At 37.6% G+C, this 13,178-nt stretch overlaps 1 protein-coding gene across 2 annotated transcripts in view; it reads left to right on the forward strand.

The window, feature by feature from the left end:
• The window catches only part of SPIDR (scaffold protein involved in DNA repair), a 204,640-nt gene that overhangs the window by 76,113 nt on the left and 115,349 nt on the right, over positions 1-13,178 (forward strand). For both annotated transcript variants that reach the window (XR_015257684.1, XM_086740788.1), the window contains exon 8: positions 1,288-1,507. Coding sequence is in view for 1 of the 2 variants with exons in the window: in XM_086740788.1 (XP_086596914.1) it covers positions 1,288-1,507 (220 nt within the window). In the remaining variant the exon portion in view is untranslated. The remainder of the gene's footprint in view (positions 1-1,287; positions 1,508-13,178) is intronic.

The raw sequence follows: 13,178 nt of genomic DNA on the forward strand, positions 1-13,178 counted from the left end.
CTTTTTTTTTTGTAGAATTGAACTTTATTAAATAAACCTGAAAGATTTTAGGGCCCAGTTTCTTTGGTTTGGGTTGGGTTTCTTGAGGGTTCGGTTAATTTTTTGAGTTTCTCATAAACTGAAACTAAAATATTTTTATTTATTTTCCAAAGGAAAGGCATTCACAATTGTGAAATGGGCCTTAAAATAAACAAACAAATAACTAGTACAGTTCTGCCATTATGTTCCAGTACCACGTTCACAGTTAGTCCCCTGTTTCTTCTTTGCTGTGGGAAGACAATAATTTACATCAGCTGTTTTTCTTCAGATGCTGTGTTTTTTCCCAGTGCAACTCGTGAATCAAAATGCATAGAACTGGGGCTCAGCTGCCCCTGTCCTCTGACATCCTGTCTTTCCCCACTAACTCTTTGTACCATTTGGTAAGTGGGTAACAATAACTCTTCCCTCAGTGACCAGAGTGCAAATCTGAACAGGGCTAGGTAGGAAAGAGAATAAATCTTACATAATCTTCCAATACAGACCCAGGTCTGTCTGAGTAGCTGTTGCCCTGTGCTGACTGCAAAGGAAGCTAGCAGTAATTTCATTTCAGTGCAAAGTTTCTTGCTCAGCGTACACAAAAGTGCTTAGAATCAAACTGTCGGGATGCTGGTGTTTGTTCATGTTGCTTTGGAACAAGAGAGTCTTCTGTGTCCTGATTACATACTGATAAAATGAATTATTAGTTTTACAATAATTATTTTTAGGCAGCGCATCTGACTTAGTCCCTCTTTTTCCACATTTCTCTCTAAATGTGAATCATCAATTTATAGATTCCATGTACCTAATGGGTACTCTTGTAACTCTCCGACAACGGTTGCTTTCAGAAAGGTCAAGGACGGCAAACACAGCTTCATTTTTAACACAGTGTGATTCTGCTGTTTCAAAATAAATTTATTTTGTGCAGTATCTGATTAGAAAACCTAGGAACAAAGGGAATGAGTTGCAAGATTAAAAAGTTTAAATGTGGTGGGAAAAGGCTTCTCTTTCATATAAGGAGTTTGTGATTTCATTGGTGTTTGGAAGAAGGGCAGGCTTTTGTATCCGCAGTTAATAGTATCTATAAAGTAAAGAAAAATGAGCAGAAAACCTTAAGATAAGTCATTTAGTGGGGTGATGTATTCTACTTATATTTTTGCAGATCAGACAGATCTGCAAAGAGCAAAGGGATGCACATCTTCAGAGTGCCAGAATTTATTTTTCTTCATCCAGACTTTGTATTTGTATTTTTCATTTTAATTTGCTTTCCAGATAAATCTGGTGTCTTAATTGTGAAGATCTTAGAAATATTTGAGGAGTGTACAATACAAATTGCCATCTGCCAGCAGCTGGAACAGTCTCCTGCTACACTTTCATCCGAGGATGCTGTCATCAATGCACAAGAACCAATACTCAAAGTCCTCTTTGCGAGAGAGACAGCAGCTTACCTGAAGAGCAGGCCTCAGGATGTTATCCACATCTACCCTCCATGGTGAGTAGAGAAAACTGGTCACATTTGCTGTAGCCCTGCAGAACAAGGAAGTTTGGTACAATGCTGGTTGCATTGTTGTAGGAAAGACCTTGAGGGGTAGGGAGAAGACCAGGACTCTGTTGTGGTCAGCTGTCTTCGGCAGCTGGAGAGACTTTGACAGATACCTTAAAGATAGCACAGATAACAACTAAATGTGTAGTGTAATGCCTCTAGTGTTGCTGAGGGCTTCAGTTTTGTTTTCACTTAATATTTTCATGTTTAGAGTGCTAGAAAGGCCTGAGCAATGTCTTATCAATGATAAAGCCAATAAAGTGCATACTTTCTGGTAGCAAAGTAGTTCAGGAATGCTCATCTGTTGCTGTGAGTATGGGTATAATGTTTCAGTGGAAAAGTCTGTATTAGCTGTATAGCATTCAGCAAAACCAACATGCAGCTAAAAAAATCATGGGGAAAAAACAAGAAATGAGAGATTTACACTATTCTGAAGGAATTGGTAGACACCTTTTTTGGTAGTTCTAGGTTGCTGCTGCTGTCACTGTCTTCAGTTCCCCAAATCCCTCCTCAGTGCAACCCTTTCTGGAATTCTTGAAAATGTTTGGTCTACATTTGTGTTTTTTTTCTGAATTGGATTACTGTCCTGATTTTAAGGGTAGCATAAAGTGATAAGATTTATAGTAAAGCAGCTTGATCTTGGTGGATGTAGGTTGGAAGGTCTGGTCTTTGTAAAAATTGAAGAGAACTTTGAAGTGGGAATATTACTCCTCTTTTCACTCTTCTCCACCCAAATTATAAAAGAGGAAATATTTTTCTTCTTATGTATTTCAGCATTCATTATCTGAGTTTTAGCCTCCAGCTGCAGTAGAATCCTGCCTCTAGTGTTTGACCGCATCCTTTTGCAAAATACTTTTTCCTCTTTTGCAAATGCCTATACCTGATTTTAACTTTATTGATAGCTGAAAATCTTTTTTTGGTTCACAATTTGTAATCTTTCACTTCTAAAATGTTGTTTAACTCTTTTTGGAGGCAATTCAAAATTTAAGGCAAGATACTTAATCTGTGGTTTATTATGGCTACAGATGCAACTATTGATAGTTTAGATGTAAATAGATGAGTAGCTAAGGCAAATACACTTGACTATTAATTAAGTCCTAGTCTGATATGAAATAAGTCTCTGCTTCCCCCCCCTCAAGGCACTAATGTTTGTAATTGTTTACCTTTTCCTTCAATAAGCTTCTTTTCATGCTTTACATTTGCTTTTGTTTCCCTGTTTTCTTCTTGTTTCTATCTCTTACAAATTTCCATCTTAGTTCTGTTTTTCTCCTCAGGTTTCCTCTGTTGTTTTTAAGCCATGAGGCACTGCATTTATACCGCTGTATCGTTCTGTGTGGACCTTAACCTACATAAAGATTTTTGTATCAGCAAAACTTTTTTCGTTACAGTATGATTCAACTTTTTCTTTTTTCCCCTTTTTTTTCTTTTCCTGGGCGGTTATTGTCAGTATGCTTATCATGTGTGAATCCCAGACCGCTCCAGCTTGTTCCATGTCTGCTCTGGGAAGATCTAACTCTGCATCTCTATGATCCTTTCCAGACTACAAGCATCTATAACTGTACTAGTGTAGTCTTCTCATTTGTTTAAATTCTGAGATGTTCTGGACATAGAACTCATTCCTATATATATATGTAAATAGAGTTTTCTTGAGAAGACTTCATAGCTGTCTCTGCACAGAAATACAACTTTTAATTTGCTTTTAGGTTTTATTTTAGTAGGATGTACTTTTCATGTAAAAAAAAAAAAAAGTTATTTCATAAAACCAGAATATTTGGGCGGGACATATGTCTGCGTTTTCAGAGTTGCTCTCCTTATGTGGTTCTCAAGGCAATTTATAAAGTCAATAGTGGTAAAACTGAGTTATATCTCATCTCTATTCCTATTTTCTATCTTTTTGGAATTATCTTAATGTCGCTTGTCTCTTTGTTTACTCAAGCAGAAGTGAAGATAAGTTGGGCTGGGTAGTGTTAAACTAAACCTACTGGAGGCATGGAGGGGGGAGGATGAGGGGTGTTTTTGTTTTAGATTATTATTTGGCACTTTTAATTTACATTAATTGGAAACTGGACTTGTACACTTTATGGAAGTTTCCTCTGTCACAATTCCAAGCATCTAGTCTGTTAAATTCTTACTTGAGAGCCCTGAATGCTAAAATGTAGTTTCTGTTACTCTGCATTGAATTTGTACTTCTGTCGTTAAAATCAAATACTGTTTGTATTTAAATGCTCTCCTATTGCTTCAAACATGTGACTAGTGAAAAAACAAATTAACTAAATCTAACTCTGACATGGTGAAATAAGCATATTTATGCATCTTATTGATATTACCAGTCAGAAGTAAAAGGGAACAAAAAAAAGAAGTAGATGCAAGGGGAGGCAATCCTTGAATGACCTGCATGTACTTGGGACACCCAGCACACTGCGCAGCATCGTCCTGTATTTTGGGATACTTGTATGGTACGGCAGAATGGAGTGTTTTATAAGTGGACTGCTTCTGCTGCTGTAAAGTGACGTTCTGAGAGTAGAATTTCCCCATATCTTCAAAATAACATCCTAGAATTATGTTGTGACTCTGCTTTTTGCTTTCTAACCAGGCAACTGTGCGAGTAGGTAGGGTGCAGACACACAGGCTGCTGGCTTCTGCATGTGACTGTTCATGAGCAAAATTTGAATGCATCATTTTGGAGCCTTTATAAAATTAGGGTTTCCTTTTATTTCTGTATTTGTATATGTTGTGAACTCAGTGCACAGTTTAGTATGTGAAACATTTCTGGCAGCAGGCTTGCCTAAGTACTTTAGGAAGCAGCGTTTAGAGATTTTATATATTTACTGGTATTTGTTTGCATAAAGAATCTCATGATCCTTCAGCATTAGAATACAAGCAATTTAATTTAAAAAATAAAATATTGACAGGAGACTGGTTATGAGAATCTTATCAACCTGGACATTACTCATGAGAGTGATCCCACTGACTTCGGACTAGCTTTGTGTCAGAGTAAGAATCTGTGGGACTGAGCCCTGATTTCTTTATGACTGGATATGAATTTCTTTGGATCTAGTGTCTTAACTTACATACTTACAGCCTTAAATGAAAGGGATTTCATGTGAGAAGTGTCACTTGCTATAGGGAAAGCGACGTCGATAGGCTGATTAACATTTTCAAACCTGCATGTCTGGTGGAGGAAGGAGCTCAGCTGCCTGGCCTCTGAGCCGTCTGATGGGAGCCTGCTCTGATCTTCAGGCTGTATAGAGGTATATAGCAGTGTTGTATCTAAATAAAACCTATTAACTTGGACACATCACATGAAAACGGTTGCGTGTCTTGAGCTGGAGCTGGTTTGTGTCTGGCCAGCTGGGAACACAACAGGCAAAAGAACTCAGCCCTGCCTGCCTCTGCCTGCATAGGCTTGCCTTTGGTTGTCTTTGCAGTACCTGAGTAGTTTCTTGGATTAAGATTTTTAAATGAACACCTCGTAATTTTTACAAACTGAATCTGAATCATTAAGTGTTTTTAACAGTTGGAGAAGGAAAAGCTTATTACAAATGTAATTAAATTGATTACTAAGTCTTTATTCACTTCACAGAAACACATATCCAGCAAAAAATTAAGACTGCTTGATACTGCAAAGACATTAGAGAATGGGAACAAAGGCTTTCCGGTTCCACTGATGATGGATTTGTGGCTTCAACTTACCTGGGTTTTTTGGTTTGTTTAATTGTGAAAATGATAGAAATTTACCACACCTAACAGAAGGTGATAAGAGTTGGTATTTTTAGAGACTTCAGGATTCATCTTTCTGCTGACAGCAGGGCTGGAGGATAGACTGTTTCCTTCAGATACTCCTGCCTCCTGCTCGTAGATATGCCTACTGTTGAATATTCAAGATAAATTAACCTGAAGTAATGGTGCAGATGAGAATTCTTTTCCTTGCCATTAAATGTAGCAACTTTGAAATGTTTTTCGTGTATTTCTGAAGTTAAACTACTAGAAGTATGTTGATATTGATACAGTTGCTGGCAACAGCAATATAAACCAAAACATATTTGATTTGGACAGGCTCACAGATCGATCCGTACCTATTGAATGTGATAATCTGGTATGAAGCCTTCAGTTCAGGAGGTTCACATGCTGCTGCTAACTGGAGGGCTGGGACAGTATGAAGGGGACAGAACCACTTTATATTCTGTTCTTACATTGCCTGTAAAGATCGGCTGTTACACACTGCAGAAGACTGGAACCTTGGCTGGAAAGCCACTATTCTCCGTGCAATTTCTCTGTGCTTAAAAAGAAAGGAAAAAAAAACAGGCAGGGGGGAGTTTATTTTAGGAACTCAATATGGTAAGTACATAAAACACTTAACACTATGACATCAACAAGCAACTTCAAAGTTGTTCTTTAGTTTCACTTAACCTATGAAACCACAGGGAATCATAATTACTCAGCTTTGAAAGTGTTCCAGTGCCTGGTGAAAGTGTTTACTGTGGACTTCTCATTTCTGCTCACGTTATGCTAGGTTAGGTCTCTCCTCAATGAAAAATGTTTAGAAGAGTTTGAATTATTTACTGCCAGGAGGAGCACACACAAATCCTTGCTGCAGATCAGCTGATATCTAGTGATGAAACCTTGTATCTCAAGTCTTTTAACATGGGCCAATGGTGGAAGTTGCTGTAGAAATATGCAAGCAAGCTCTCAACAAGTTTATGTACGGGAAGCAATCTAGCGTTGTAGACTTATGTGTTCTTCTACTTTAGATATGCCTGGATATGCCGTAGGCTGTTTTGTTGGCTCAACAACAGGACTTACAATAAATGAATAAGTTACTGTGATTTTTGTGTTGTATGTATACACTGTTTTACATTGCATGGTCTTGCGTAATCTTGGTCAGCAATAGGAGTACCAACATAGGGACCTAACATGAAATAGGTGTTTTGAACTGGAGTTACTGGTGTTAACGAGGGTTTGCCTTCCATTTGATAGAGGCTTTTATCACCATTGCTCTCACCACTCAAGGGAAGCATTTAAGAACACTTAGAGAATACCTCCCTATCACAAGAAAGATCATGTGAAAGTAGGATCTTGGGCTTCATATATTAATGAAATGCAGAAATGACCTACAGCTGCTCTGTAGCAAGGAAAGCATCTATATCCTTTAAAAGTTTCCATCTCCATAAAGGTAAAACAGAAATATGAATTAAAGACATGTGTGGAACATATTTTGCATAAATTCAGTTTCTCTGCTTACTCCACAGAGAGGCAGCTTCTTTGAATGATTGATTGATCAGTTGGACAAAACTGATCTATGTTCACCATCTTCCTTTGATGAAATCTGAGCATTTATAAATATACATATACACACAGAAATATTCAAACAGATGGAAAAGGGAGGGGGAAGATCACCAGTCAGATCCCTTCCATCGGAAAGATGCTAGCTCTGCCTTTACATTCTTTCTTTGAAGATGTTACAATAGCAGAGTGGGAGAACTCTGATAAGAGGGACAAGGCTTACTTGGAAGATAAAATTCTGCAAAACTTCAGAGCTGTAAAGCCAGTGTGGGCACTATTTCTAAAGTACGTATGGGATTGGCCTTGGAGCCAAAGATCAGATCATATCATCTGCTTGGAATTGCTTCTCAGAGATGATGCAGTTGTGAAAACTGAAGCTCCTTTCAGAAGAAGCTGAAGCAGCTGCAGGTTTCCTGCAAGTGTTTGTATTTTTTTTTGTTAGGATATACCTTTCCTAGTGCAATCACTTCAAAAGAGATGAGTTGTCTTTTGAGAACAGGAATACATGTATTTTTTGTGAACTAAAAGATGTCTCTAACAAGTTTTTAATATTATTTATTCAATACTTCTGTTGCTCTATCCATTTTGAGAGAGTAGTTCTTAGAATTTTACTCATTTTTCTATTTTTAAAAATAAACTTTATTTTTTTTTTGTCTATCCTCTCATGTAAAGGGGGAAAGTTGTATCTGTAGAGCTGCTCAGATATATCTTGTTTCCTGTCTCTAGAACTAAAGAGATTAAGCCATTAGTATTATTTGTGTTTGTTCACCTTGCATGTAGATAATCGAAATAACATATTTTCTTAGTAATGAAATCAATTAATAATTGTGTTCCTTCATAAGTAGATGACATATTTGGAAAAATACAGATTACAAAGCTTTGATTCCAAGAGGAGAACAAGTAATTTATGCCATTTCTGTGATTTGTTGCAACCACCTGAAGCAACAGATACCTGGTATTTCGGATGTGGGCTATGTCTAATAAACATAGTAACATGATCACACTTTTACAGTGAGATAGACTTGTTTATTTTTATAACTATGGCATACATAGATGTATTATATGAATGTCATACATAAAATATTAGTACCCTGAAAAACAAAGACAAATGAACTGCTCTCTATGAAAGGAGTTTTCCTTGAAGAAAGGAATGGAAACATGTTTGGGAAAGATGGGAGGCTCAAGATAGTAGATCCAGAGTTCTGTAGAAGATGCAAACTGGATTTTTAAAATGACCATCTGTCTCTGTGCTAGTAGCTGATGGTATCTTGACATGCTGAAAAGGGGACTTTCCACTGTATTGTACCAATTAAGTGATGAGTTTTGTTGATATGTTTGTTTGCTTTCAGCCAGATCAGAGGGGTCAGAAGCAAGTGGTGTGTTTGCGAAGCAGCAGCTTGTTTTTTTGCTCAAGGTTGAAATGCATTGTTGTCAGTACAAAAACCTCCAGCAGGGGTAGAACATGTCTCTCTGTCCAGATGGATGTCTGAATTGGGTACACGCAGTCAGTTGTTACGCTCCTGGCTCACACCAGCAGTGAGGGCTACCCAGGCAGCCTGCACAGAGCTCGCCTGGAAGGAGCGTTGTGTGATTTTCTCAGGAGGTAAATCTGTGCTCCGGAGGGAGCCTCCACCAGGATGACTTTCTTCAGTACAAACTGTTTCACTTGTAAGAATAAGGGAAGTGTAGAAAAGAGGCAATGAATGCAAATAGCCTGGTTTATGCTTGGGGAGGGTGGTTTTCTACATTTTTGTTAAATACTAGATACCATGTAACATTGATCATACTGGAATGATATTAGTGTCCAGCTAATGGGGAAAAAATCTTAATTACCTCACTGGGGTGCTTATGTGTTGAGTAATTAGCATGCATTTGAATCCATGGTTTTTTTTTTTTTAAACATCCATTCCTTACAGTCAGTGATGCTGTTTAAGTTTGAATTCTTAAATTACTGGAAAAAATATTCAGTGAGAATGAAAATGTCCTATCTTAATAATCACAAAATATTCTCATCCTGAAAATCTAATAATGTGTACTTTTTTTTTTTTAAATGAAAGATCTGTACTTGAAACTTTCCAGCTTTTTATAAGTGAGGAAATTCCAAGCATTTTGTAGTGACAGATACTGTTAGTGGGTAGTTGTCCGCTGACGTCAAAAACAGAGGATGGCGAACAGCTTTGTTCAAGTCAACGAAAAATGTACGGGCTTGGATAAACTCTGTGTTAGCAACGGAGCTATCAATGATATACGAGCAGCTTCACATGAGTTCCCATGTGCATTCAATCCAATGCTAAATTCCAGATCTTGTTTAATGAGCGACTGATGGAGCCAAGACCTGGCACTGCACAAAATCCTACAGTCTGCTTTGTCCAGTCATGAAGGAAAAACAAGCTAAATAAGTTCAGATGAACAAGTTCAGAATTACTGCAGGGTTATTAAAAAGTTGTGATTTGTATTCCTCTGCTAATGTTTATGACTAACACATTTGGGACGTGTAAAACAATACTTAATTTGTAAGAAGACTATGTGCCAAAATTCCTGCAGTAGTTTAACCACTAAAGAGCAAGTTTTGACTGTGTGAATGGGTTTGTTTAAATGTTTAAGATTATGAGTAATCAGCTAATCTTTTTTTTTTAATTTACATTTTGAAAATTTATTATCTTTTTCTTGTTGGATTGCTGTTCAGCACTTTCACTTTGTGAAGTACAATGTATTTCCATAGCTCATCGTGGAGAAAGAGTTTTAAAGTCAAGTGCCATTCTCTTTAGCAGGTGTGATTTGCTACATTAATGGTAGGTGTGTAAGATTTTTACATGCAGTTCTGTATGCAGTTATGGTAGGCTTTCAATATGCTGGATATTTTATACCACAGTGGGTTTTCACACTGAACATGCTTCTGTCCTTATGCAGTTTTGTATGGGCAAAGAGATGGATAAAGTGTGAGTTTACCAAATTGTCATGCCTGGTGATTCTCCTCAACATGAAGGTATGCTTTCTCGGACTCCTCCTCCTGAATGTCATATTTTAGTGTAGATAAGAAAAGTTAATTACTATACTCCTAGCAGAAATAGTAATTAAAACCCCAAGTATTTCAAAAGGGGAATGTTGCTTGCAAATATTTGAAAAATTTGGAATGTTGCTGCCCAAAATGCAGTATTTAAAACATCTCTGCTATCCTGGCGTTTTGGGGGCATGGGAGGAAGGAGGAGAAAAAAAAATTTGCTCTTACTTCTACCAAGCAGATTGCTTTCCTGTCAGTAAAAGCTCATGGAAAAAAAATGCCTCTGGTTTTATGTAATTTTGGCAGCAGGAACGTACTTTGGTATATAAAGCAGATCAGTTCTGAAACTTTCAGTGCAGCCTTTTGTGTGTTTGATGAAGCTTTTCTTCCTACCAATCTTCTGAGTCAACCTTAACCACGCAGATTACAGTGTATTACCTCTCCCTGAGTGGTAGGCTCCTTTGACAGCTTCCTGACATGTCCTGAAAAAGTATTGCTCTTGTTGCTATCCCAGTACGGCCTTCTGGCAGACCAAGTTTCTCCCAGTAGAAGTATCAGAACAGTATCCATGACATCAGAAGTGGTGTACGAGCAGTAATTTTACCTTTGAGGGATTCACTGTGTATTTTGAAAGCCAAATAACTAATATGGCTCTAAAAAAAAAAATCGTACTTGGCAGTATGTGAGAAGGGTTTTGTGTGTGTGTGATTTTTTTGTTTTGGGTTTTTTTTCCCCTCTCTAACCTCTTTGGACTCCTGAAATGATATCTGTTGTGTCTCTCTGTTGAAAGAGTTAAGAAGCCTAGTGAACTTTTCAGTGTATGTTTCTGGTTTTGATGGTTCTTTATCTTCCCCTTTCTTAAGTCTTGGATTTTCATTTTTTTAATAAGTAGTGCGTGTTTGTTGTAGAGCAGATCATGATGATGGGCTTTGCGTAGTCTTTCTGGGAATCATTGCCCATAGTCAATCTCCATGGTCCTTGGCTGGCATAAAAGAGAGGACTGCATGTCCACCTTGAAGCTGCTGCTGCTGTTCACAGCAAATCTGTTAGTGCAAACCCAATTATGTCCACATCTTCAGCTAATACCTTGTAATTTGAACTGAGGCTGTGAAGAAATACCCCCTTTTACCACCTCCAAAGTATTGTTGGGACAGACATTGTAGATCGTAACTTAACTACTCCAAAGAAACCTGGCAGAATATCTACTAGAATGCTGCAGCACACCAAAAGCACTGAACTTGAGAACACTTTAGATTCAGTATAAAACCATAGGTTGTGTTGATTGTATTTGTGTTTTCATTTGTCTTCCCAGCATGGCACAGCATGTCTGCCTTGTGTGCTTCCCGGAAACAAATTACTCCTCTGATTTTGGGAAACGTGGGCAATGCAACTATGTGAGACTTGTACGTTGCATTTGTGCTTTAGCAAGTACTGCTTGTCTTCTGGTTGCCTGAGCTTGTCATAAATACTAATTTAATATGGCTGGTACTATTTTATGCTTTGTGAATGTACAGATTGAGGAAGAGATAATTTTTATTAATATGGGCTGTTGCTGGAACTTACAGGGTTTGTAGGCTTAATGGAGCCTGGATTTACAGTATATGCATATCATAGTGTTCTTTATTATCTTCCCGAATATTTCTTACCTTTCATTTCTCACACAAAAATAAATAAGCTGCTCAGTATTTTCTTTGTCTTTTTGCAGCCTCGTTTGGCTGACACTCAGGCTTGCAGTTTGAGAAGTTGTGCATGAGGTGATTGTTTAATTTTGCTGGGAGATATTTGACTCCAGGAGTTCACTTTCCAGTCTTGCTCTATAGCAAGGAGACATTTGCTATCTATACTCAAACTGAAACTAATTTTAAAAACAAACATCAACATACCACATTATCAACTTCTAGAACAGTCCACCTAAGCCTTGAGAATTGCTTTTGGTTGCTGGTCACTTCAGTTACGGCTGTGATTTCCTGATATTTGAGGACCACCACTCAGGAAGGAATGGAATCCCGTAAGATTTTACTGATTACCCTGAAACTGCCCTTAGCACCAGCTCAGCTTAGAGGAGAAAACAAGGGAGGAAAATTATTTCCACAACCTAAATAAAAATGACACCTTTTCAGGAAAAAAAAGAAAAAAGCAACTTCTATATCTATAAATTTTTTAGATTAGAACACATATAAAAGTATTCTCTTGCTGTGTTTTCCAGTTGCTAATTGGTCAGGATCCTTACCTGTGATCATGAATCCCGTTCTTCGGCAAACTCTACACATTGAAGACTGCCTTAATGGACAAAGTCTAAGATTTGGAAATATATGTAATCTTACATGTAAAGCCCCTCTATGTCTATTTAGATTAAACTCTCAACACTCATTTCATAAATTAATACAGATATCACTTGACTGTAGTGTTGATTTTTTTTGAAGCTTTTCTTGAAAGGTAATTTCCTATCCCACATTATCAGCTGCGTTGATAATTTTTGGCTATGTCTAGGTAAAGCCATTTTTCATCCAGAATGTGGACTAAAAGTATTAGTTAATATATTAAATTTATTACTAGTTGTAGTTTGTTTATTTAACTGCTATCCTAATGCTACTGCTTTATTAACTATGCATGTATTGTGGACATTTTTGAAGAAAATACTCCCTGCAAGCTAGCAAAAAAAAAAAAAAATCCAACCTTACTTTATAACTTCTTCAGATGTTAGAACTTATATAAAATGCATATATTGACGTGTAAATCCTACAACATGGAAATGTAGAAGCCAGCGGTTTGTTATTGCTCTTGACTGAAACTGGGTGTGATCGTGATGAAATATGTTGGGGCTGGAGTCTGGAATGAGAAGTCCTCAGTCTGGGCATCGAGTGAGCGATGCTCTCCTTGCCTTACCTTCTGCTTTGGCTTTCCTCAGCTTCCTAAGCTATTTTGGAAGTGACGAGCAGTCACATTGGTGATACATTCAATACTATGTTTGTTTTACTATATGGTGAAGAATGCTTTCCCTTTATTGTGTTTCCCTTCTGTGTGCTGCGCTCATTATCCCTCAGTTGTACCAGACCAGTTGTTCTTGGGACTATGCAGTACTCTGAATCAATTAAATAATTTGCTTTGAAAATAAAACATTTTAAGTTAGGGTTGAGCAATATGGTTTAGAGTGTAGTCTTGGAGGTCCAACAGAACAAGCACGCAACTGAGCACAGGCTGGGGCTGAAGCTCGCAGACTGGGAGCATTTCAGGTAGCGTTGTGAACATTCTGTAAAGACAGATACTTCTCTTTGAGAAATCCCTGCCAACAGCAATCATTTTACAAACCACAGTGGCAGGAAAAAAAAAAACCCA

The sequence above is a fragment of the Chlamydotis macqueenii genome, chromosome 2, assembly GCF_036417535.1.
Source record: "Chlamydotis macqueenii isolate bChlMac1 chromosome 2, bChlMac1.mat, whole genome shotgun sequence".
NCBI lineage: Eukaryota > Metazoa > Chordata > Aves > Otidiformes > Otididae > Chlamydotis > Chlamydotis macqueenii.